The 24,209-nt window shown below is 50.9% G+C and overlaps 11 protein-coding genes across 11 annotated transcripts; 2 read left to right on the top strand and 9 right to left on the bottom strand.

The window, feature by feature from the left end:
- Positions 1-599: 599 nt before the first annotated feature.
- On the bottom strand, positions 600-2,230 carry pdiA (protein disulfide isomerase PDI1; the record flags this gene model as incomplete). Its single annotated transcript, XM_056634484.1, has 2 exons — positions 600-1,767; positions 1,857-2,230. The coding sequence occupies 2 exons, from the start codon at positions 2,228-2,230 to the stop codon at positions 600-602; spliced, it is 1,542 nt and encodes a 513-aa protein (XP_056485104.1).
- An 833-nt stretch (positions 2,231-3,063) lies between these two features.
- Positions 3,064-4,937, bottom strand: atg22-1 (putative autophagy protein Atg22; the record flags this gene model as incomplete). The annotated part of the gene is made up of 3 exons (XM_056634483.1): positions 3,064-4,211; positions 4,238-4,717; positions 4,802-4,937. The coding sequence occupies 3 exons, from the start codon at positions 4,935-4,937 to the stop codon at positions 3,064-3,066; spliced, it is 1,764 nt and encodes a 587-aa protein (XP_056485103.1).
- Positions 4,938-5,689: 752 nt separating this feature from the next.
- N7509_009845 (mediator of RNA polymerase II transcription subunit 14) lies at positions 5,690-9,138 on the top strand (the record flags this gene model as incomplete). Its single annotated transcript, XM_056634482.1, has 3 exons — positions 5,690-6,382; positions 6,450-7,641; positions 7,766-9,138. 3 exons carry the CDS (start codon positions 5,690-5,692, stop codon positions 9,136-9,138), a joined length of 3,258 nt encoding a protein of 1,085 aa, XP_056485102.1.
- Positions 9,139-9,605: 467 nt separating this feature from the next.
- On the bottom strand, positions 9,606-11,450 carry N7509_009844 (DNA polymerase alpha/epsilon subunit B; the record flags this gene model as incomplete). The annotated part of the gene is made up of 1 exon (XM_056634481.1): positions 9,606-11,450. The coding sequence occupies one exon, from the start codon at positions 11,448-11,450 to the stop codon at positions 9,606-9,608; it is 1,845 nt and encodes a 614-aa protein (XP_056485101.1).
- Positions 11,451-11,515: 65 nt separating this feature from the next.
- Positions 11,516-11,935, bottom strand: N7509_009843 (uncharacterized protein; the record flags this gene model as incomplete). The annotated part of the gene is made up of 1 exon (XM_056634480.1): positions 11,516-11,935. One exon carries the CDS (start codon positions 11,933-11,935, stop codon positions 11,516-11,518), a length of 420 nt encoding a protein of 139 aa, XP_056485100.1.
- A 325-nt stretch (positions 11,936-12,260) lies between these two features.
- Positions 12,261-13,670, top strand: N7509_009842 (SHNi-TPR domain-containing protein; the record flags this gene model as incomplete). The annotated part of the gene is made up of 2 exons (XM_056634479.1): positions 12,261-13,319; positions 13,395-13,670. 2 exons carry the CDS (start codon positions 12,261-12,263, stop codon positions 13,668-13,670), a joined length of 1,335 nt encoding a protein of 444 aa, XP_056485099.1.
- Positions 13,671-14,085: 415 nt separating this feature from the next.
- On the bottom strand, positions 14,086-14,904 carry N7509_009841 (yippee/mis18 family protein; the record flags this gene model as incomplete). The annotated part of the gene is made up of 1 exon (XM_056634478.1): positions 14,086-14,904. One exon carries the CDS (start codon positions 14,902-14,904, stop codon positions 14,086-14,088), a length of 819 nt encoding a protein of 272 aa, XP_056485098.1.
- A 931-nt stretch (positions 14,905-15,835) lies between these two features.
- On the bottom strand, positions 15,836-16,213 carry N7509_009840 (uncharacterized protein; the record flags this gene model as incomplete). The annotated part of the gene is made up of 1 exon (XM_056634477.1): positions 15,836-16,213. One exon carries the CDS (start codon positions 16,211-16,213, stop codon positions 15,836-15,838), a length of 378 nt encoding a protein of 125 aa, XP_056485097.1.
- Positions 16,214-17,280: 1,067 nt separating this feature from the next.
- N7509_009839 (cleavage polyadenylation factor subunit MPE1) lies at positions 17,281-19,352 on the bottom strand (the record flags this gene model as incomplete). The annotated part of the gene is made up of 4 exons (XM_056634476.1): positions 17,281-18,575; positions 18,644-18,744; positions 18,810-19,107; positions 19,181-19,352. The coding sequence occupies 4 exons, from the start codon at positions 19,350-19,352 to the stop codon at positions 17,281-17,283; spliced, it is 1,866 nt and encodes a 621-aa protein (XP_056485096.1).
- A 1,068-nt stretch (positions 19,353-20,420) lies between these two features.
- Positions 20,421-22,221, bottom strand: N7509_009838 (imidazoleglycerol-phosphate synthase; the record flags this gene model as incomplete). The annotated part of the gene is made up of 3 exons (XM_056634475.1): positions 20,421-20,510; positions 20,584-22,023; positions 22,099-22,221. 3 exons carry the CDS (start codon positions 22,219-22,221, stop codon positions 20,421-20,423), a joined length of 1,653 nt encoding a protein of 550 aa, XP_056485095.1.
- A 384-nt stretch (positions 22,222-22,605) lies between these two features.
- N7509_009837 (deoxycytidine monophosphate deaminase) lies at positions 22,606-24,064 on the bottom strand (the record flags this gene model as incomplete). The annotated part of the gene is made up of 7 exons (XM_056634474.1): positions 22,606-22,647; positions 22,741-22,767; positions 22,836-22,923; positions 22,997-23,129; positions 23,186-23,547; positions 23,624-23,972; positions 24,043-24,064. 7 exons carry the CDS (start codon positions 24,062-24,064, stop codon positions 22,606-22,608), a joined length of 1,023 nt encoding a protein of 340 aa, XP_056485094.1.
- Positions 24,065-24,209: the final 145 nt, after the last annotated feature.

The raw sequence follows: 24,209 nt of genomic DNA, 5'->3' as shown, positions 1-24,209 counted from the left end.
TCCATTCTCCAAGGTAATTTCCAAGATGACAAGAACTGCACCCTTTCTGCTTTTTGCACTAGGTAAGATAGGTGTCAAAGTCTAACATTCATATAGGTAACTGACACACACACACACATATATATATATATATATATAAATTGCTTGGTTCGAGGACAAAATACTGCAATCAAACTTGCTGAGTGCACTGCATGGTGTGCTCGAAATTACCCAAAACTAGCTATAACCTGTATACTTTCTGCTTTGCGTGGAACAGGGTCATGTTATGTCTGTGGGCCCTTTAAAGCCTCACCATCGCAGTCACTGTGTGACGGGGCCTGCAAAGATGCGAGTACCGACATCAACAATTGTGGGCAGTGTAATAAGGCTGTAGACAATTCCCTGTCACATTGATGCGGAGCTGCGCTTACTCTAATACTAGTGTCCACTGGCAGCTGGGCTACCATGCGTGGCATCTATTCCTACCATTACGGAGTATGTCTACTAAGTAGACGAGATTGGGTAAATGGCATCACGCAAACAGAAAATTCGCATTCAACTTAGTGATACAGTAACACTAAACGACAAAACTTGATTCAATTCCCAAGAATTGAGCTAACTTACAGCTCATCATGACCCTCCTCCTCAGCAGGAGTCTCAGCAGCCTGAGCAGCCGAGGAAGTAACATCACCACCCTCCTGGGCCTTCTTAGCGCCCCCCTGGAAACCGTCAATCTCGTACTTGCCATTCTCCTTGATGAAGGTAACAAGGTCCTCAACGGTACGAGAACCGTTGTACTCAACAGGCTCGTCCTTCTTGCCAGCGGGGAAAAGCTTGATGGTGGGGAATCCGGTGATGGAGTCAGGCACATCGTTGGCAGTAGCGTCAACCTTGGCGACAACGACCTTCTCCTTGAATTCGGGCACGTCGGCGTACAGAGCGGCGAGCTCGTCGTACTTGGGTGCCAGGGCCTTGCAGTGTCCGCACCAGGGGGCGTAGAACTCGACCAGGACGTCCTTCTCGTTGTCCAGGACGACTTCTTGGTAGTTCTTGCCGACGATGACGGTCACGGAACCCTCTTGGGTCTCGGGGATGGGCTCGGACTTGATGCTAGCCTCGACCTTGCCGGCCAGGACGTTCTTGATGAACTTGCCGACTTCCTTGGCGTCGATCTTCTTGGTCTGGTCGTAGGGGTACTTGGCGTTCTTTTTGGTCTCCTGGATGGCGAAGGCGGGGAAAGTCTCCGGCTCGAGGTTCAGGTTGCTGGCGTGGGCGCCGAAGAGCTTAGCGTCCAGGGTGACGATGTTGATCTCGCCGCGGTGCTTCTCGGCAATGGGACGGAAGTCCTCTGCGAACTTCTCGCGCTCCTCAGCGGTCTCGGCGAAGATGTAGGCCAGGGGAAGTCCGGCGGCCATGTACTTGGAGTAGGTCTCGGGACCGAGCTCACCGACCAGGGGAGTGCTGGCGGTCTTCACCCACTTGAGGAGGGACTCCTCGTCGAGCTTGCCGTCGTAGACAGCCTTCTTCTCGTCGAAGTCCTTGTAGAGGACGATGGAGGGCTGCTTGGCACCCTCGGCCTTGGCGATGGCGGCGTCGTGGGAGACACCGAAGAGGTAGTTGTCGCGCTGAGACTCGGCGAAGTCGGCGAAGCTCTTGTCGGCGGTCTTGTCGTCCGAACCGACGTAGCCGATGATGACGATCTTGTCCAGGGTCTTGAATTCCTCCAGGTTGTCCTCAGTGACGTCGGAAACGGCGGGCATGGACTGCTTGGTCATGTAGGAAACGATGCTAATAGTAGTAAATAAACAATGTCAGCGGGGGCCATTATTATGATGGAATTGGCGCGGCATTGCCAAAGGAGCAAAAGGAAAACTTACGAATCCGTTTGACGGGCACCACCGTAAGGCTTGGGGTCCTCAGCGCCGCGGAAGACCTTCAGGGTCGGGTATCCGTCGACATCGTAGTCGCGGCAGAGCTCCTCCTCCTCGGTGCAGTCCACCTTGACCAAGGGAATGTTCTTGCTCTTCAGCTCGGTGGCAGCCTCCTCATACTTGGGAGCCAGAGCCTTGCAGTGACCGCACCAGGGAGCGTAGAACTCGGCCAGAACAAGGTCGTGCTCCTTGACGAAGTCCTTGAAGGTATCGGTGGTCAAGGTGTGAACGTCCGAGGCAGCATCGGCCGCGGGCTCAGCAGCGGAGACCGCCGCAGTAGCGCCTAGAAGGCTCAGAACAAGAGGGGTGAACGACCGCATAATGATGATGATTGAATAGGGAACAAATGAATGCCGTATCTCAGATCACCTGGAGAGGGGAAGCGTGTTAGTTGGGGGTGGTAATGGTGGTGGTGGTGGTGGGGATAGTATCAGAGCAGGGGAATGGGAATGGGAATGGGAATGGGAATGGAAATGGAAATAGAGGGAGTAGGAGATAGTGAAGCTATAGAGGGAGTGTAAACTTACCCAGACAGTTAAGCTTGGGGGAAGAGAAAGAGGAGGGCAAGTATGTATTTATCGAAGGAAAGATATGGGGGCCGCAGTTGAGGACAGTTTGTTCATTTGAGGCTACGTAGAGTGGAGCTCCTCTGCAGAGTTGCTATGCAGGGCGCCTACGCAAGGGTTTACCTGGGGGGGAGTACCCACTGGGTACGAGGAACTGCTAAAGTTTTTATATTATATTAGCAAGTATTTCCCAAGTATTTCCCAAGTACTCTGAATTCCCGTCAGGTACAATTTGCATCTTTGTCGCCCGGCTAGTGGTGGATTTGCTTTTGGCACGGCTCTAGCTCGTTACACGCCGTCCAACTGGATTATTCATTACGAGCACTAGCCTGACACTATTCCATGAAATACGGGGCTGGGGGCGGGCTTGGCATCATGTCGTACAACCATTCTTACTGAACACTGTGTCTTAACTTTTGACAATAATGCTGAGTACTCCGTACCTAAAATGTTATTATTGAATAAATCTAACGATCTGTCCACATGTAATACACATGGTACATACTATACGTAACTACATGGAGATCTCAGCCGAGGAGACCCCGAAAGGAGGACCAAATTAAGGAAGACTAGACTGGCAAAATGATCTACATGGTCCGAGCCACATCCTCATCTTCCACCCTGACCGACATAGTCCCATAACCCGTGGCCGTGGTTTCTGAGATCCGATCTAATTCGGCTCCAAGCTCAAGCGCATCTCGTTTACCACGGTCCACATCCACGAGCAACATCAGGGGTAATGGTAGGATAATGAGAACGGCCAAGAACACAAAGGCCGGACGAATCTCCCCCATATCGATCGGCAATGATGCCCACGATGGCAGGTCCGAAGACGCTAGAGCCCTTGTCGGTAATTGCATACAGTGCATAGAATGCAGCCTCATATCCAGGGGAATGAGCTCGGCAAAGAAACTCCGACAGTATGAGGATAGGCCTCCCATGACAAGTCCATAGACGGCCCCCAACGGGTACATTTCCCAAGGTTGCTGGAGGCCAATACCGAGTCGCTGCACGGACGGAACGAATCCGAGGATTCCGTAGATTGGAATAAGTTCAAAGAGGATGATGCAGGCAATAATAGTCTGTGACGCGCGCAATCCGAGAAAGTTCGATACGTAGCTCCATGAAAAAGCTCCAAAGACCCCGGCAATCATGACGATCACATTGATCAGCCCCAGAGCTGCCGGTTTCATGTCCAGCTGGGTTTTGGCAAATAGCACGGCTGTCCCGCTGACGGTGGCGATCCCATCACTGAGGAGGAACCAGGCGGCAAGGAAAAGGAGAATGTCTTTCAGACGACGTGCGCGCATTGCGGTTTTTCCGAGAGACTTCCAAGCATACACGATGTACGCAACCGAAGAATCGAGGGGTTTCCCATCCGTTCCTAACAGAGGTGGACCCGGTCGGGGACGCAGCCAGGTCATTGCTGGGATGGTGAATACAAACCACCACAAGCCGATGAGAAACATCACAAGACGCAGTGATAATGTCGTTTGGTTGGTCATTGCCACGACAAAAATTAGGATCATTTGCAGAATTACTGCCCCAATATAGCCTATTCCAATTCCATTGGATGAAATCTTGGTGGATAGATTGAGCTCCAAGGAGGTCACTGCCTCTGCCTTTCTCCCATCTCCAGAAGTGGATCGCAATAAGGGCGTCGATGAATCGAAATAATCCTCGTTATTGCCATTTTCGTTGGCGGAGAAGGGTCTCGTCGTGCCGTTCCCAAGCTCTGCGAGCCAGATACTGGTGGTTCACCTTCCTTTTCGAGCATCGTTGGGTGATAGCGCACAAGGACTGGTAAAAAGGAATTCAACAATGTAAAGGATGCACCGAAGCATGTATTCGCAACGATGGCAAGGAAACCACCGAGAAGATAAACCCGGGGAATCACAGCAAGAAACAACATGGTGGCTGTTGAGCCGACAAAGGCAAAAGTGACCAGCAACTTTTTGCGATAACTTCCGTGGTCAGCGGCCCCAGACATCGAAATAATGAGAATGGCCTGAACCAAGACACTCAGAGAGAATGTATACAAGGCAAAACTGGCAGTGTTGACCTCGGCACCTAGGATATAGACGATACATTGGCCGGTTGCTGGGGATTGCGCGCTGTAATCGTCACCTTGGAGTGGATGTTTGGCAGGGTTCCAAGTGAGGCTACACGGAGTTGTTTTATCTGATAAAAGAACACCTTGATCTCGTGCTAGTTGTTCCAGTGTGATCGGGAGGAATGACCCTGTATAAGCCTGGTTAGGAACAAGGAAGCTCTAAAAGTAAAGGGGGGGAAGAAAGGAATTGATCAAAGAGAGGACTCAGGTACCCATAGCACAGACGGTGAACACCTCGGCAGCCCAGCCGTAGCAATACCAGCCCGCGAGCTCCTTTTTGCTGGTCGGTCTGGGGTCATCGTCTAAAAAGCGAGGATGTGGCCCCTCGACCTCTTCGTCAGGATCCATTGTGGAGGTATATTGGGGTAGGAGAAGGAGAGGAAGGAGAAGCTCAAGAGGAGTGAGCTTTGAGCTTGAGTGGAGATCCCGCATGATGAGGAACGGTGAGGTCATGTGGGACTGTCTGTAATTACAATGTAAGGCCAGTGTGCAGATTACTATTGTAATACCAGGCAGCAATACTCAGGCAGCAAGGCCACCACACTCGGAAGGGACGTGCGCAGCGCGCTTTCACAATTCAATCACCTTTGGGATCTGCCGTTGCATCTCTGACATCCCACTCACTCTCCCTCCTTTCACCTCCCTTCGATCCCTCACCGGGCTTATCCGTCTAGCCACTTTCCTTGCGACAACCTTTGCCTCTTCGCGGGCTTTCTTCCGTCGGTCCTAGACGCATCACGCAACCGCCATCACAGGCGCAACCCCGAACGGCCTCACTCAAAGACGCCCTTTCTCCGCACATCCGATCCAAATTTCTCCTCGGTTCCGAATCCCAGTACGAGCTGCTTTATTGCGCCCGGTTCTCTTGATTATGCCCGGGGCCATTGTGCGGGGTGGCTAGTGATACCGCATGGCACTGGGTTGAGAAACGTCATTCTCGCCTAGTCTTCAGACCCAGCTTCCCTTCCTTCCCCCGGCGTCATCTGTTTCGATCCCAGGCAAGCGGCTCGATTAGATCGCTTGTTCTGCGCCGCGCAGAAGGCCCAGGAAGGGAAGGCGCCGGTTAATCAACGCGCTCTGCCGAGAAGATTCCCTTAGACATGCCCGGCGTCATCATGGACAATGTCAACACCGAGGGATTTGTGCAAAGGCCGGCTCCCAATGAGACAGTGAATGGTGTATCTGGCTCATATGGGAATTATGAGAAGTCCGGCCAACATCCTGCTGCTACGAACGGGCCGGTCCTGGTAAATGGCGCAGGAAGGGGACTCGATGCTTTGAGCCAACAATCAAAGATGCCCATCCGTAATGCTGGAGATAATGACTCAACGCCATTCGAACTGCCTCATATCACGCAAGGGTTTTTCCCGTTCGGCACCCTTATCAATCGAGCTGTGCAGCAATGTTGGAACGATCTGTCGGAGTTAATCACTGAGTTGGCCGCAATCCAAGTGCCTCATGAGCCATCCTCTGCGTTGACAAATGGGAAAACCCCCGGCAATCAGTCTTCGGAAAATGTGCACAAGAAGCTGCGCATTCTTGATTTCGCGTATGCCAAAAGGGCCGAGTTCATCAAGCTTCTGGTTCTCTCTCAGTGGAGCCGGCAGGCTGCGGAAGTCAGCCGACTTATTGATATTCAAAACTTCATACGTACGCGACATCAAGCATATATCTCAGCGGTCCAATATGTGGGTGAAATGAAGCGAGATCTGGTCCGAGCGCAAGTCGCCAACCCAGATCTAAAAACGGCTCTAGAGATTCTCTCGAGGGGCCGGGTTAGATCTCTACCAGATGTAAGTTCAGTTGTGTTTTCCGTTATATTTATTCTCTGGAGGTCTTTCCTAATGCGCTGCATTTAAGTTTGGCTACAAGCCCCCAAAACCATTGACAGCCAAATCTACGCTCAAAAAATTGCGCAAGATCAATCGCATCATCAGCGTGCGATTAGCGGTATACGACGAAGTACCTCATGCCTTGCGCAATTACCGAATTCACGATGGCCGGGTTACATTTACAGTTCCTGGGGAATTCGAGCTTGATCTTGCTGTGGCAGAGCAAACGAATACTTCACAGTTTTTCTTCGTGGATATTCGATTCCTTTTCTCCCCTTCATCTAAAATTCCGAAAGGCCGAATCTTCAACGAGCTTGATGCCAAGGTCAACGAGATTCTTCACAACGACGGCTTATCGGGATGCTTCGACTTCCTCCACGGCCTGGTCCTCACGAATAAAATAAGTACCTTGCATCGACAGGCTGTGGACCTTGCAAGAGGTGCTTGGTCGGATTCTTTGCGTATTGAGTTGCTTCATCGGATATTGGTCATTCAGTATTGGTCATCCAGGGCCGGTCCCAAAAGCTGGATAGAGATCGGTGTTCAACGAGGCTCCCGGAATTGTGCCAATGGAAACAAGAACCAGGTTCCATATCTCGGTCTTCGCTGGGTTCGAGACGGCCAAAGGGTTAACAGCGATAACATCAGTTTTGACTCGACTGTGCTCTCGCTTGAGCAGGTTCTACGGAGCGTTATCGCATTACATACATCACACCTACTCGCCACCGCTTTCAACACTCTCAAAAAGAGTTTACTTTTCGCTAGTCATACATTATCACTCCGTGCTCAGTTATCAAAAACAGAGCCAAGCGACTGCCACCTTGACATGCAATTGACAGCCTCACGGGATCTCAGAATTTCCGCTGAGCCTTTGTCAGGTGCAATTACCCTGTCTGGTCCATCCAGTGCCCTGGAGCGACCAGACCTTGAGCGACAGCACAAGTCTGCGATTGATGAAATGCTCTCACGGGTTACTCGCCTGAGATGTCACACTGCAGTGAACCAGATCGAATTAGGCATCAAGCCGCTCGGTCTTGAAAGCATTAACCAGAGAGGCCTCGGAGTCAACGTCAGCCGTCTTTTCCCTCCAAACACCTTGCGCTCTGCCTTCTTCAGTCACCAGTCATGGGATCGCCGCTGGGTCGTTGCTGCGACAAGTAGCATGGATGGCGATAAATGGTGGCTAGTTCATATCCTTGTTCGACCAACAGACGCGACGCGTCCCTTGCCACTGTCGCATTTCATGAAGGACTCAGCACAAGCCCATCCTATCAGCAACAACTTGATGCCCTCTCAAAATTTTGACTATTCTCACTTGCTCAGAACTCGTCCATTCCTTGTCAGGAATATTGGCAATTTATGCCAACGCCCGGTGCTTGGCTGACCTGCCAGGGGCGCTGTTCCATCCACCATTGAAACAACTGCGATTAGGGCCGAAGCTCGAAGTTCCAGACCTCGTGTTCAGCTATAAGGCCAACGCTATCCCAGCCGTCTTCCGACTTGCCTTGCCTCCAGCGTTGCAAAAAGGATCCTACTTGCGAGATTCGGTCCGCCTTTCTTTCAAGGGAATCGATCGCCAGACTCACTCGGCCATTTTGGTTGCCTACGGTTCTTTCCGATTCTGCATCAGATCCCTCCTCCCTCTTATCTCTAGCACAGATCCATCGCTCGTCGTACAAGACAAGGGATCCGGTTTCGCAATCCGTTTGCTTGTCCCTGTTGGCCAAGCTGTGCTTATTCCTCTTCTTGAGCGTCTTCAACGTCTGGACTGCGTCATCTATATACTCCAGTCTCTCCTCCAGAGGAAAATGGAGCCTCGGTCATTGTCGCTATCACAGATCGCATTCAAATATGGAGAAACCAAACTCCACTCTGCCCGCCTCAGTATCGATGTTTCAGAGCCGCCGCTATCGTCCTATACTGAGGTCAAAGCTGTTCTATCAAACTCCAACCCGCTCTTCCGCCTACGCTTGAGGATAGACTTCGACAGTCCCAGCCCCCATCGTCGTATTCAAGAATCACTCACTGTGGCTTTGAATGAGCGATTCTCCGAATCAGGCGTCGAGTCTGCCCTTGCCTCTATAGCCGAAACGTTCCCGCTCTTACATAGCCTGGAGCAAATCACCAAACCGGTCCAGCCAACGTCGTCAGTTATACACATCATTGTCCGAAGCCCAACGGTTTTCCAAATCCACTATGCTCAGAAAGCCCGTTTCCGATTATCTGCTCGGCCGAGGCAAGGGCGTACTGTGTGGGTACTGGAAGATTTCAAAAGTGGCGTTGGTCAAGCTCAGGCTCAGGCTCAAGGCCAGAGCCAAATTTTTACCTCGGTGCGCGAACAGGTTTACAATTCCAAGGGTGATGGCTGGCAAGGTCTAGGTGATGGTGCTCTATCTTCCACGGAAAAGGTGGGAAATCTCCTTGCCAAGTTACATGAATGCCTCAGCTCCTGTGCTCCTGAGCCCATCCCCGAGCCCACGAAACAAGAAAAAGCGCAACAATTCGGCACTGTGGCTCAGTCCCAACCACCACCAGGTCCAGCGCCCGTGCAAGCGCAAGCGCCAGTGACATCCGCCCCGAAACAGAAAACGAAACCTGACTTGAACTTGAATTTGAGCAACCTGAAGGCACAGCCACAGGTACAGGCACCACCGCAGCAGCAGCAGCAGCAGAATAATGGCGCTCCGGGAAATGCCGATATCATCACAATCGACTAGTGGACTGACTAGCTGCTTGATTTTTTTCTATTTTCCATGTTTACTGCCAGGTGGCGGGATGGAATGGAACGGAATCTATTGTTTCTTCTTTTTTTTCCAAATCTTATCTTAGGATTTGTTAATCCTGGTGAACTTGAACAACTTTACTCGGCAATTGCCGTGGGATGTTCGACCCTTCACGATTGTATTCTTAGAAATTTCCGCTGCGAATTATATGCATATTTACTACCGGACCTACCTATTCTACGTACACTATTCGGTAGAAAATAAAAAAAGAAGAGAGGGGGGGGGGGTTTATTATCGTAGCATCATTCCATTCCAAATGGTATTATCTATATTTTATACTAGTATCCTTCCAACCGCCAACATCACGGCGCAAATACCCGCACATGCACATACTAGAGTAGAGTAGAGCAAAGCAAACTCAAAATCTGCATGCATAGGACCTCATACCAGCCGGCGTCTGCTTAGTACCGGTCCTCTCTAACCTTCCCCCGATTCCGCAAAACATCATACTCAATCCATCTAACAGTCGGCACCGCACCCTCAGGAAGCAATCGTCCGGGATTCATAACATGACATCCCTCATAGGTCATACAGAAGGGACTAGCCTCGGCATCAGCTAGGATCAGAGCCGTCGGTAGTGGATACAGTTGAATGGCTGAGGCGTGGTCCCAAAGAACCGGTCTCATGGTCAGTGGGAATGGGGCAAGTGTGCCTTGGTCAAGGACTGTTTTGACTAATCGTCGCGCCATCGTTGCGGCGGGGGATGTTGTGTCGGGTTTGTTTGCGGCTGCGGGTACAGATTCGGGCTCGGTGGTGACTGTGTCGTTTTCTAGGGCTTCGTGCATTGTAGTGTCGGGTTCGGGCTCGTCTTCGTCTGTCTTGGTGTTTATTGCTGTTCGTCGGAGACGGCTGGATATATCGTCTCGGAATATGGCGATGTCGTGGACGGGTCCGAACCATGATAGACGAGCTGGGTTTGAGGTCCAGAAGGCTTCGCCTGGTGGTGCGGGGGTTGAGTTCTGGTGTGATCGATCTAGCTCTGCATTGGCGGTTGCGAAGGCGCGTTTGATTCGAGATGTGAATAGTTCTGGGATTGGATGGCGTGGTATTGTTGATGCTGCGCCTCCGGAGAAGGCAGCGGCCCAGGGGTCATTGTCGCCGGGGACAAAGACGAATGTTGAGTGTTGGAGTAAAGCAGGGAAGTCGGACAACACGACAGCGAGGGAATCGAAGTATTCCTTGTATTCGATGCTCCCTGCTCGTCCACCTCCATTAATGACGGCTGTTTGCACGAAGTTGCCTATCAGGACGAAAGTCTGGGGGCGTTCATGGAGGGCTAGGTCATTGTAGGAACTGAAGACTTTGCGTAGCGCATCGAGAGTTCTCATGTTGTCGAGATTGACCTCGCTCATCACAGCGACTTTCAATCTCGGCGGTGCTGAGGTCTCCGTTTGAGATTCTTGTTCCCGCTCGCCCTGAAGGCACTTTTCTTGAATTCTCCTCATACGAGCACCCTGGGCACGCTCGCTGCCAATTCCTAGAAAGTCAACCCAGCCGAATCCGCCGCTTGAACTGAGCTCTCCGCTACCTTGGCGGTTCCCGGTTCCAAGAGAAATATCTCTTCTCTCGCATGGTGGGCCGCAGATAGATACTCCGACAAAATGGCCGCCGATGGAACCGCCCACGCCAGTGTTGCCGCCCAGGACAGATCCCTTGATCATTTCTTCCTCTTCGTAGATACCATCGACTAGCACGATCATGCCCGGTGCGAACCAAGCTCCGTCTTCCGGGATCATTCTTGCATGGCTCAGATCGAGAGACACGGTCCCGGTCAAGTCTACCAGTGATAAATCACCGGTTGGTGATGTTGTCAAGAGTCCCAAAAGGAGATGGGATGTACCGCTCCGGCCGAGCAGGTTTGCAATCGGCGTTAATTTGTACGATTGTCCCGTTGCGAGATTCGAGGAAGATCGCTGCAGTGAAGGAACACCTGCGATTCCCAACGAGCTTTGGAAAGACTCGTTGCGAAGCAATCTCTGATAGACCAGGTTATACCTGTCTCTGAACAGGGCAGTTTTGTGTGACGGGGGTGGGAACAATGTCGGCTTTGACTTGAGGGTCTCGAAATATTTCTTGTCGACGTTGTAGGTTAGGCGGGGGAGGTCAAAGGCTTCAATCGCCTTTAACCAGTGCCGAGGGTGAATTGATAGCTGGGACTCATCTTCCTCATTATCGGCGGATCTCGAGGCAAATGAACCTCCTTGGGAATGATCGTTCAAGTCAATACGACCAACATCAGCACCCATACTTGAAATATTTCCAGATCTATCTGCGGAGTTGTTTTGTTTGCCAGCGACGACTCGCCCACCACTCATACTTCCTTCGAGAGTTTGCAGGATAGCTTTGAGAGAGGCACCTTTCCCTTCTTCGACAATGACTCCTCCTCCGGCCCTTTTCCATATTTCGCAACTTCGTCCAGGACTTTCTCGGCTAGGCCTTCTTCTCGCCAGCCGGAGCCACAATTTTTGCCCACGAATGCTGCCAATGTCTGGAGCGCCGAGGAGGAAATAGTGAGGTTGTGCTTGCGAGTGAAGGTTCGGAAAGCGACTGGTCGGAGGGTGGAAGGAGGGAGTAGGATAGGTAGAATAGATGTCTTGGTAGGTGGCGCATTGGATTTGTTCAGTCGAAATGGACGTGCTGGTGTTCCAAACGCCGGCGAAGACGAGGGAATTGGATCTGTATTTCCCATCTTGAAGCGATCCGTATGCCGTGGGGTGGAGGTGGGATCCATCGTTGCGAGAGAACGCGCTGTGGCGTGGAGGGGGTGAGATATTGAATATTTGAAAAATTCAGTCAATCAATCCGATGATTGATTTGAAAGCAAAAGCAAAAGCAAAGGGTGATCAACTTGATCACAAAGTCTGGAGAGTCGCCAAATCCAAACGAGGTTGGAAGTGGAAAAGACGAGTAAGACGCGTGACGCGCTCGCGTGGAAAGTTGGTCTTATCGATAAGCCTCACTCAAGGGCAAAAGGTACCGCAACACTTCTTCACCTCTTACACTCACCCACATCGGCACCTCCACCTACATATAACCTCTCCCTCTCCCTCCACACAATGACTACCTCTCCACCCCCCGAGGCACCAACGCGCGCCCAACTGGACGATCTCATCGCCCGCGCCGCCGCCAAAGATGCCTCCAAAGATCACAACGCCGCATCAGAGCTTTACTCGCAAGCCACCGAGCTCCAGGCCGCGCTGAATGGCGAATTGTCACCCGAGAACGCCGATCTCCTCTACTCTTACGGTAAATCGCTATATAATGTCGCCGTCAGTAACAGCGACGTGCTCGGTTCCAAGGCAGCTGGCGAGCCTGCTCAAGGGCAACCGAAGAACGCGAATATTTCCTCGGCCAAACCAGCACCCAAGGGCGAGGGATTGATCAAAGACGCGATTTCAAACTCCAAGGCCAGCGCCAATACAGCGGATGAGAAAACAAAGTCTGAGCCAGCGCAATCGAAGCCGCTTTTCCAGTTCTCTGGTGATGATAATTTTGTCGACTCGGATGAAGAGGAGGAAGATGGAGAACAAGGAGAAGAGGAGGAGGAGGAAGATGATGATGATTTCGCCAATGCCTTTGAGGTGCTAGACCTGGCGCGCATCCTTTATCTCAAGAAACTGGAAGCTGCGGAGGAGAACGATACTAGCAAAGGCAAAGGCAAAGCCACCTCCGCCGACTTGCCAGAAGATCTGAAACACATCAAAGAACGCCTCGCGGATACATATGACCTCCAAGCGGAAATTTCTTTGGAAGCCGAGCGATTCTCTGATGCGGTGACTGATCTACGCACTGCACTTGAACTTCGCAATGCCCTGGTCCCCTTCGAAGATCCCTCCGTCGCAGAATGCCATTACAAATTGTCTCTTGCGCTCGAGTTTGCTTCTGCGCAACAACCAGGCGATGAAGAGGAAGAGCAGCAACCGAAGACCATTGATGAGGCCATGCGCAAAGAAGCCGCGACGCATATGGAGCGTGCTATTGAGAGCTGCAAGGTTCGTATGGGACGGGAAGAGAAGGAGCTGGAAGCAGCCACAGATATGGAAGAGGACAAGGTCACTGCGGCGAAGCGGAAGATTGCAAATGTCAAGGAGATTGTCGCTGATATGGAGCAAAGAGTGAGTCCTGCACCCTGCCACCATTGGGGATTATTCGTGATCCATTTTATACATTTATGCTAACAAATTCTGCAGCTGATTGACCTCCGCCGATCTCCCGTTTCACTCGAGCAAGAAGATCAAGGGAACGAAGCCATGCTAAAGGGTATCCTTGGCCAAATCGTCGGCCAGTCCCCGACAGATCAGAAAGCAAAGCTGGACGCTGTGAGCAAGGGTGCAACAGATCTTTCATCTCTGGTTCGTCGGAAGCCTGCTGCTGCCCAACCCCCCCAGCAGGGATCGAAGCGCCCGGCTGTCGATGATGCTGGGACGGAAGAAGACTCCAAGCGCGCGCGGGTGGATGACGCATAGGCTTGAGGCTTTCATGGTCTGTCTTATTAGTGGTTTTTGGATTCCTCGGGCGTTCTAGGATCAAGTCATATCTACTTTTCTTATCTTTCTCATTTTTGTTTTTTATCATCAAGCTCATAAAAGAGTCATTTCAGTTTATGGATCTTTACGAATCAAAAGCCTCCAGTAAGGGTATCGCCTTTCAAAAATGTGCAAATGAAGTATATGGTATCTGATTAATTGCATATTAATAATAGAATGGGAAACAGGGCATGAACATCGCTAGAGAGTCCAAGTCGACAGGGTATGGGGGGTATCATATTGTGGAAAGGAAATCAAAGAAATGCCAGAGAAAAAAAAAAAAAAACCAGGAAATTCGTAAACGATCATCACTCAAGCCCTCCCATCCTTGAGAGCTCAACTCCCCTGCAAACCCTCACGAAATTCCAAACATCGTAGGTTTCCGCTCAACCTTCCGACTTCGACGACGACTGGCCAGACCAGAACTCCATATACCAGCGAAAAGGTCCTCACATTCATCTTCATCCTGGCTATCAAATTCGACCTCTGCCTTCGCGTACACATCACCCCGGTCCCGATCCCGATCCTCCCGCTCCCCTCTGGGCAGTGCGTCGGCGTCAACTTGAACCCGAACTCGATGATCATCTAGCTCTGGCTCTGGGTCTGACGGCGGCGACTCCCAGCACGAAGTTGCCATAGTTTTCTTAGTTTCAAGAATGAACTTGCCCACTTTATACCGCTGAGACTCCTCCTCAGCAGCAACGTATTTCCAGCCTAGCACACTGCCGCAAAAGGCGCAGCAGACGTCACTGACCGTGTGTGCGCCTGTGACTAGTTGGCGAGGAACGGGTCGTTGTAAGAGTGTATTTGGCAGTGATGCTGTGGCTGATGATGATGCACTGACTGATACGGCTGGCGCCGCGGCGCCGGATACCTCGCCTGAAACGAGGTATGCGCGTCCGTGTCGGCCTGTGAAGCCTTTGCTGATTATTTGGGAGGTTAGGCAGAGGTGCACGGCGCAGTCGGAGCAGCGGAGGTAGGAGGCGTGGCCGTTTAGGTATTTGTCGGTGTGGTTCAAGTTCAAGTTGGGGGTGGAGCTTGAGCTTGGAGAGCTTGAGCTCAAGGGTGGTGGGGGAGACTGGGGAGATTGGGGGGACTGGGGAGAGTGGTTTCGGGGTTGGGATGGGAGGAGAAAGCGTGGGAATAGGCTTTTTTTGCTCGCTTCTTTCGACATTTTATATGCTTGCGAGGTTGATGGAGAGAAGTTGAAAAGTAGGGATGGACTGATGGCATGCGCCCGGTTGTCATACTTCCCTTGCGGTGGCTGATCTACTGATCGCTTATCTTATCGCCGAGCTTCTATAAAAGAGTCAGGGTCCCACTTTGGGTTGGGGTAATTTAAGGTATAAGTGGGTAAGATCGATGATCAGCTACCTTATGTCTATGGGGAAAGTATAGGAGAGATTGAGAAATAGTTCGTTGTTAGAACACAGGTTGAAAAATAATGATGCCATAGACTATCTCTGGGATACGGCAAACATGAAGAAGAGAACCTTATAGGAAAGAACTGATTATAGCCGATGTAATGACCAAGGTCATCGTCGCTGATCATCGAGGCTTTCAAAAAAAACAATTTTGAAAAGAAAGCGAAGAAAAGCGCACAAAAGAAAAGAAATAGAATAAAGAACTCCAGAAGCTACAACGCATGAAAAATAAAGCGTCATACTCGCCAGCGCTTTGAATAAGCGAAAGACGCACCGGCGCGCGAGGGTCGAGCGAAAGCGAAAGCGAAAACACTCTTCATCGCTGCGCGAACGGCTATACTTCTGCCGCTAGGAAAAGCCATTTTGGGCTAACGAATGGACCCGAATCCCCAGCCGTAGACCACGGCTCAAGGGTTGTCAGGTTGAACCCACACCATCCTAGACTGCGAACGAGTTCCATTTCATTTGTGTGTTGTGAACGTTTGACGCAGGCGACGATCTGTGAGCAGTCGAATGCTTCTACCCCTGCGAGTTCGAAGAGCGCGATTAATCTGGGGAAATTGGTGTTAGCATAAGCACTAAGAACTCTCCGGGGGAAGTAGAATGATGACTCATGAGTCAAATTGCGCAGTGCAGTAGTGCAGTAGTGCAGTAGTGCAGTAGTGCAGGGGATTCTTCTTCTTACCCAGACTTAAGGCCGTGGGCCAGAGCGCCATCCTCGAAGAACACGAAGAAAGTTCGCTCGCCGTTCATATCTACCACAAAGCCACGATAGATTGCGTCGCCAGCATAGTCCCAAACTTCCACCCACTTCTGAATTCGATCATGTCCGAACTTAAACTCTGGCTGAATGTTCTGAAACGCACCCATTCCCAGTGACTCCTGTTCCGCACCGATCCCCTCACCAAGGAAAGTCGCAGAAAGTGTGTCACAGAAGAGTCTCTCACACTCTTCCGGAATAGTATGCATCGCCTCTCCCTTGTACTCGGACCGGTAGTTTCCGGGCCAGGAGCTGCGTTCCGCGCTCGGGGCGGGACGCTCGGGGAGAGGGCTTCTCATGGAGGTTTTAGACCCTGAGGGGACCTCAGGGACACCACTGTGCTCCTGTTGCGTGTGGGGTTAGTATGGCTGGCCTGGCGGAGGTGGGAATGGGGATCAGAGGGACGTAGACGTACCGGCGCCCAGCGTAGTGCAGTAGTGGAAGCCGTGAACCTTGGAGGTAGAGGAGTCAACGGAATAGCAGCTGGCGAGAGCTGTGGATTCTTGGTCAAGAAATCGGGTCATTTGATTGTAGTGACTACTACTATGATTACTTGAGTAATTCGCCATAGTTGATTTGAACTCGGGATCTTGGGAGAAAGTATTGTGAAGGTTGGATTGAGTTGGAGGTGGTGGATAAGGATATGACTGATTAAAGACGGGGGGGAAGTTTGAAGATGGGGGGATTTTCTCTTGGGGGAAACGGAGCATCACCTGATCGAGTCCGTGCGGTGCCAGTCAATTGGGTTGATATTGCCACTTGGGCAGCTCCTTGCGATCGGATTCTTTTATGATGCAGTGTTGCATATTTTTGGTTTTGTTTTGAATTTGTAGGTTCATCTATTTTTGACTAGTTCTAGGGTCGGAGTTTGGTAATGTCGCAAAGCGCGTACTTCCGGAGTATACAAGTAGGTTCTATAGATGGTAGGTAAATGCAGAATACTACGACGTAGTACAGTCGGCACTGATCAACATAAAGAGCAATTTGATTTTTTTGGTCTTCTCGGGAGTATCTGAAGTAACTAAGTTATGTTCGTAAAATGAATCATGCTTCATTGGGCAACTCGGTTAGAAATACATATGGTTTTTAGAAATGCATGGGAACTTCCGTACCGCTGATTGGTGGAGGCACGATAAGAATCAGATGAAGATGAAGATATCAGGGGAAAGGAGAAAGGGGAACAGAAATAGAATGGGAAAAGAAAATGAAGAAAGAAAAATCACACCGCTCTAAAAGAAAGAAAGAGAAAAAAGTAAATGAGAAAGGGATGCCTGTACAAGGGTGCATCCAAACCAACGCCAAACCATTACCCGTACCCGAACTCGCATTTCTAGGCTCAGCTCAGCTCAGCTCAGCTCAACTCACATCAGAGTTCCCGATAATCACTCGGTCTCACCCTGCGATTTCTCGCCTGGTGACGCTGAGGATTCACCGGCTGTCGAAAATACGGCGAGTCCTCTTGATGCGAGTAAGGGCCACCAAACGAAGTCCGTTGCTGGTTAGAGAAATTGCCCATGTTTGGACCGGGGAATCCGCCATTTGGCATCGGGGGCATTTGGCCCATGGGGGGAAATCCCATACCCATGGACGGATCGCCATTGAACATGTTGGGAAACCCGTTCGATTGATCGCCAAACATGCCAGGTTGAATTTGGTTGAATGGCATATTGGGCATATTGGGCATATTCCATCCACCGGGACCCATATTGGGAAAGCCGTTGGCCATGGCCATGGGGTTCATGAAGCCCATCGCGTCGTTGCCGAAGCCGGAATTGGAGAATGGGGGCATCATGCCGGGTCCAGTGAATGGTAATTGCTGGCCGTTGAAGGGGGGAATTGCAGCTTCGGCTGGGCTGTCCTTGGCATTACCATCGACACTGGCATTGGATGCGTCGGGCGGGTTGTCACTGCGTGGTTTCTTCGCCGCAGTGTCGGAGTTCGCATTTGCATCTGCTGACTCTGGAGTTAGATCATTTTCAGCGGGCCTTTTCCTTGACTGTGTTGATGCAGCATCGTCCGTCTCAGTACGAGGAGTAGATTGTTTTTCCTTGGGAGCGGTAGCAGTCTCCTTATTTTCCGCCTCATTAACTGTCGCTGCTTCTTGACTAGCAGCAGCTTGCTTCTCCTTTTCTTTCTTAGCCTCGGCCTTCTCCGCCTCGTAAGTTTTGATTTTGGAAACAGCCTCTTCATCAGGAATAAGGTTATCAAGAAGGACACCCTCAGTGGAACATCCCGGGCAAACAAAGTCACTTTCAATCAAGGCATTTGAGATACAATCATTGCAATAGGTCCTCTGACAACATGGTGTCTTTGTTGGCTCTAAAAACATCCGCTTGTCAATCGGGCACTCCAGACCTTTAGCTTGCAGAGCCTTGCTCTCCTCCGCGGCAGCGGCCTCGGCAGCAGCCGCCGCTGATGCATTCGCCTTTTCCTGGTAAAGTTCCCAGGCTGCCTTATCCGGCTTCGCGATGACGAAGTCTCCATCGGCATTCACCATGACTCCGGTGTTTCGTGAATCGTCGGTGGATCCATCGGGCGCCAGAGACTCGGGCTTGTCTACCAAAAGCTGGAGAGATCGCGGGATGCCGGTGGATCGCTTGACCCTGTATTTGCCGTCGTATTTGGGATCGTCGTTAGTTGGACACTCCTGGATCCAATGACCTATAGATATCAAAGAGATTAGTTTAAGATTTGAGGATGAAATGGTTGTTGGGGGTAGATGGACAAACCTTTCTCTCGGCAGCGATAGCACAAGTAGCCAGGCGGAGGAGGGTGATTGGGGACATTGACGGGTTTGCCGCGGCCGCGGCCGAATGGAACTGGGGTTGCACTGCGTCAAGGTGTTAGTGTTTTTGGACTTGGACAGAATATACAAACACAAACACAGATACTTACTTGGCCATCTCTTGCTGTTGTTCCTTCCATTGACTGGCCTGCAGGTTCATGAGAGCATTGATCTTTTCTTCTTCCGTTTGCGCATTGTTCAGCTCCAAGACGTTATTGCTGACTGCACGAGCCCCTCCAGGTGCAGCGCGAGTGGTGGACGGTTCGATGCGAGAGGCGTTGCGGGCATTGACGGGCATTTTCCCGGAGACATATCGAGCGGCGCCGCCTTTGCCGGGTCGAGCTGCAGGCAATCGGCGGGCAATGACCGAGGTTGATCGTGGAATAATGGTCGTATCATCGTCATAAGCTACTGTATGTTAGAATACTGCTGGGAGGACAAGTCAAGTTTCTCGGGGGATTGGGGATTCCCATCGGCCTACCTTCTCCGTTGTCCTCGTTGTAGATAGATAGTTCGAAATCAGATCCGTCACCCAATCTACTTTGGCTGATAATCTCTCGCTTGAGTTCGAAAACAGAAATACCAGTACCGTCAAAGGTGACCCGGGAAGGCTCCTTTTGGGACTTGAATTTGAAATGAACGGACGATGACATTGTATTGAGCTGTGTGTGTGCAGCAAGTATTTTGGGCCTGAAGAAAAGATTGAGACCGAAGATGAAAGGCGCGACACAATCACAGAAGTACAGACGAGAAAGCAAGAAGTAAGAGGGGAAGGGAAAGAATGTCAACTGAAAGGTGGGGGAGAGGGGTTGGGAAGAGCGAAGCACGAGCAAGATATTAAGAGCAGCACAGTAAGTTGATTCCTGGATAGTCGCTGGGGCCTATCACTTGAGGGATCTCTTGAGGGGATGGTAGATTGTTGGGATATCTCTCTCTTGAATGATGGAAGGTGAGAGTTCAAACTGCATATGATTCAAGACAGATGGAAAATACAAATTCCGAAAGTGAAAAAGAAAGAAAGAAACCGTCGCTGACACTGAAACAGGACGCGGCGAGTGAACCAGTTCCTTTGTAACTCGCAGAACCACCTCCTTTACCCAAAGTGAGACCGGTTGTCCGCCCTCGCGGTCGGGGAACCCTGTCAAACGAGAATCGAGATCGGTCCGAAACCAGGCCGAGAGATACTGCTTAGTACGATGTAAATTCACTTGCCGGGTGAAAAGGAAAGGGGAATTGGATATGCGATGTCGAGTACGTTGGGAGGGGAAGGTGGGTGGTGGTGGTGAAGGGTTGAGGTTGAGGTTGTCGGAGGAGAAGTGCCGCCGTCGCCACTTTGCGTGGTGAATGAGTCACGTGGACTGACCCACTCGGCGAGATTTTAGCTGCTTTCGGTGGTTTGTCATCTTTTCGAGACTGGATGCCTCGATTTTATTCCATGCCCACCGTAATTACCTTTAGATAGTTCTAATCGGTTCGGTCTACAATATCGTCGCGATTTGTGTTCAGAGTACTACACGTTTACATTTATATCAGATATATACTTATTGACATCGTATGAATGGTCGCGTGACTCACCGCTTGAGGCGCCGCTATACATATTACGAGTAGTAGGGAGTACCTGTCATCCATATCGAGATATATTGGTTTATAATCACGTTCCATTCATTTCATAATATCTATAACTTTGAAAGATTCTACAAGCCCGCCATCACCTTGCCAATTTAGATCGTCGCCTCAAATTGACGAACGAGGAATCCTCCCTCCTGGAGGTGATCTTTGACTTGGCTGACGGTATATTCACCTCGGTGGAACTATAATTCAAAAGGTTAGCAATTTGTCAATTTCACTTTCTTGCAGATTAGGACCTGGATAATATCTACTTACCATACCCGCACCCAACGCGGCATCGGTAGTCGTTTTGCTAAAGACCTCGGCAAAATGAGCCGGCAGACCAGCACCACTAGAAGCAATGACAGGAATCTTGATAGAGGCCTTGACATCATTAATCAACTCCAGATCAAAGCCGCTGTTGCTGCCATCCTTATCGATGCAGTTCAGCAAGATTTCACCGGCGCCCATAGCCTCGACGGCCTGCACCAGTTCACGCACGTCCATGTCGCGAGTCTCCCGGCCGCCCTTGACGGTACATTGGTACCAGCAGTAGCTTTGACCTGCTGCGTTGGGGTGCGCGGTTTTCAGAGTGTGGTGGTGGGTGTCTTCGGGTTTATCGACGTAGACTCGCTTGGGATCAATACTGACCACCACGGCTTGCTTGCCGTATGCGTTTGAGATAGATTCGATGGCAGTAAGACCGCTCAGTTTCTTGCCTGCTGCGTAGTATTCTTCCGCAGCGAAGACGGCGTCAGAGCCGATGCTGACCTTATCCGCGCCAGACTTGAAGTACATCGTCGCCACATCCAGTGCAGGGACGTGAGTGCCGTCAGTATCGACGGTATCCTTGATACCGCCGCCAATAGTCAAGGGAACGAAAACCGTTTCCGATGCCCGGCGCAGAATTTCAAGCATGGGTGTATCGACCAGCGGGCAATTGCGGAATGAAGTGATGTTGAGGATAGTGACTTCGTCAGCGCCTTGTTCATAGTACTTCTTGACCATATCGACAGGCTTTCCTAAGTTTCGGACCTGACCCCCGGCATCAACGCCGCTCTTTTCACGCACATCGTATTGATCGCCCTTTGTGACGACCAGGTCGCCGTTGTCATTGGCTCGCACGTCAAGACAGGCGATAACTCGGCGAGTCAGACCATCTTCCTTGCCGGCAGCTAATTCTTTCGAGAGAGAGGTAACCTGGTCACCATTCAAGAAAGCGCGAAGAGCCCGTAATCCTGCAACGCCACTCTTCTCCGGGTGAAATTGTGTGCCAAAGATATTTCCACGGCTGACTGCACCGATGAATTCCTCCTCGCCGTAGGTTGCTGTTGCGACAGACCAGCCGTCCTTCTCCAAGACACCTGGTGTGTAGGGGGCCGCGTAGGAGTGAACATAGTAGTATTTGCTATCCGGTCGCAAGCCGAAGAAGCTCTGTTCCTTCGATGATTCTCCCTGGTTCTTCGCGGAATTCCATCCGATGTGCGGCACGCTTTTGGTCTTGTCGTCGAATTGTTTGATGTGGATGGGAATGACGCCCAGTCCCGGGACAGCGGTGTCTTCGTCGGAACCTTGGAATAGAGCCTGAAGTCCAACACAGATGCCCATAAAGGGTTTACCGGAGTCGATGTGCTGTTTGATTGGGCCTAGGAAGCCGCCCTTTTCGAGTTGGGAGAGACAGTGGCCGAAGTGGCCGACACCGGGGAGGATCAATTTCTACCACCAGGAATGTTAGCGGGGGTTCCAAGACTAGCCAATGAATCACCAATTGTAGTATATCGTCACACTCACGTCCGCATTCTTCACATCCTCGGGGGTCTTAACCCACTCCACTTCATATCCAACCTGGTTGATCGCGTTGACAAGGGAGCGGATGTTCCCCGCAACGTAGTCGAGAAGGTGAACAGTTGGCATGATGAAGAGACTGTTCAACCTGCTAAACCAAGTACTCCAAAAAATGTGCGGAAAAGTGAGCGGTTCCAATTGCGGTTCTTAGAAGAGGATTAAATGCGATGGAGCCCCTCCAAAATTCACCCGCTGACTCACACTCTTTTCTGCCCGGCAGAATGGCAGAAGATGGTGGGGTGCGGTCGAGAGCTCCACATTTACTCCAACTACGGAGTAGTTTATTGATGTTATCAGTTCATTTGGCTGACATCTGGTTTTTATAAAGACTTGTTTATAGATAGAAGATATGGAGATGTTGGGGGGGAGAGGGAAAGAATAGTTCCCTCTCCAATACGCTTTTATTTTATTTTCCCGAAATAGTGTGCTGATGCTGTGTATCTAAATGATCGCTCATTCGCTTGATGCTTGAAGGTAAACCAGTCCATTTGACGGCTGTGATTGTTGATTAGTGATGAGTCAAATCCACATCAATAGAATGGATTGGCGGGACAAAGTGCTTACTGGAGTAAATTGTCGTAGACGTACGCCTGCAGACTTGAGTATGGCGGCGCTCTGAATTCAACCACATTAGTACAACGATTACCCCAAATACGAAACACTTCATCCTTGCAATTGCGTACCGATTCATCCATGTTGTAACCATGGGCGTAGACCACTTCGGAGATTCCCACTTGGGCAATCTTGACGGTGCATGTTAAGCACGGACACCTATGACCATGACTCATGAGTGATTGATCCAACAGCACCCGCACCCAAAGTGATATAGATTAGATTAACTTACGTGTCACAATAAAGGATCGCGCCTTCTCGAATACGCTCTCTGCCCGCTTCCAGAAGCGCATTCTCCTCAGCATGCAGACATAGACACGTGGAAAGACCGACACCTCCACCATCGCCGCGATTACAGCGAGGACCTAGGGGTTAATTCATTAGTCGCAGGTAATGGTTCATTGCCAGAAAACAAACTTACATCCGCCTTCATTGCAGTTTGTCAGATGTCTCGGGGTCCCGTTATACCCCGTGCTAATAACCCGGCGTTCTCGAACAAGCACGCATCCCACACGCCGCTTCATGCAGTTACTTCTCTGGGCCGCAAGAGATGCAAGCTGCATAAAGTATTGATCCCAGTTGGGCCTGAGTCGCTGCTCATCTCCAAGGTCAAGCGTTTGAAGAGATTGGTGGAGCTCTTCGAGTGATGAGGAGGAGTTGAATAGGCGGGCTTGGGCTCGATCGGTCAGGTAGACGCGCCCGATATCCTTCTCGTAAAGGTGACGATCATTCCATAGAACGAATTTCTCAAGATCTGGTGGGTCTAGTTGCCTTCGCCAGCATCTGTATGTTTCCTTGTGAGTAAGTTCAACTTCCTCCGAGGTGATCAAAGTATAGATAGAGGTCGGGGACAACGAACCGGTCCGAAAATCGCTTCCAGCGGAGGCTGACAGGTGCGTCAACGCTCACAAGTAGGAAGAATGGGCGCAGAATGAAGCGATCGAGGGTTTCGCCATCCGCAATATCGGTCGTGACCCAGCGTTGTTGCCAATGTTTTGTCACGAAATCGAGAAGGGATTCCGGTGTTTGGAAAATGTGTTCGGGCGGCGTGGCACCGGTTTTGCTGACCTGGGAGGCTTGGAGTCGTAAATGATCATCGGGTTCATCGGTGATAGTGCGACTCGATGGCTGACTGGCGAGTTCTAAAAGGCGAAAGCCTTGATGTTCAATAAGGTACTCGGCAATTGCATGCTTGCCGGCACAGATGCCTTTTTGGGAAGGGTTGTTAGTTCGGGCGAAGTGATGATTGTGGCGAAGTGATAGGACTGTTCTGCTGACCTCCACACAAGCCGATAAGCATTCTTGCGTCAGTATGAAACTAGGACCTTGGAAGGGGAAAAAGAAGAGAGCCCGAGATCTGGTGGGGTGGACACAGGGCAGGGCGATCACGCGTCGGCGGCGGCTGATCTCTCCCGCGGGACTTTGCTGGTTCGCGCAGCCGCCGA

The sequence above is a fragment of the Penicillium cosmopolitanum genome (assembly GCF_028827165.1).
Source record: "Penicillium cosmopolitanum strain IBT 29677 chromosome Unknown utg000009l:1.0-9042332.0:1.0-9050551.0, whole genome shotgun sequence".
Lineage (NCBI taxonomy): Eukaryota > Fungi > Ascomycota > Eurotiomycetes > Eurotiales > Aspergillaceae > Penicillium > Penicillium cosmopolitanum.
Note: the sequence above shows the minus strand (reverse complement) of the source record. Positions and strands in the feature narration are given on the sequence as shown.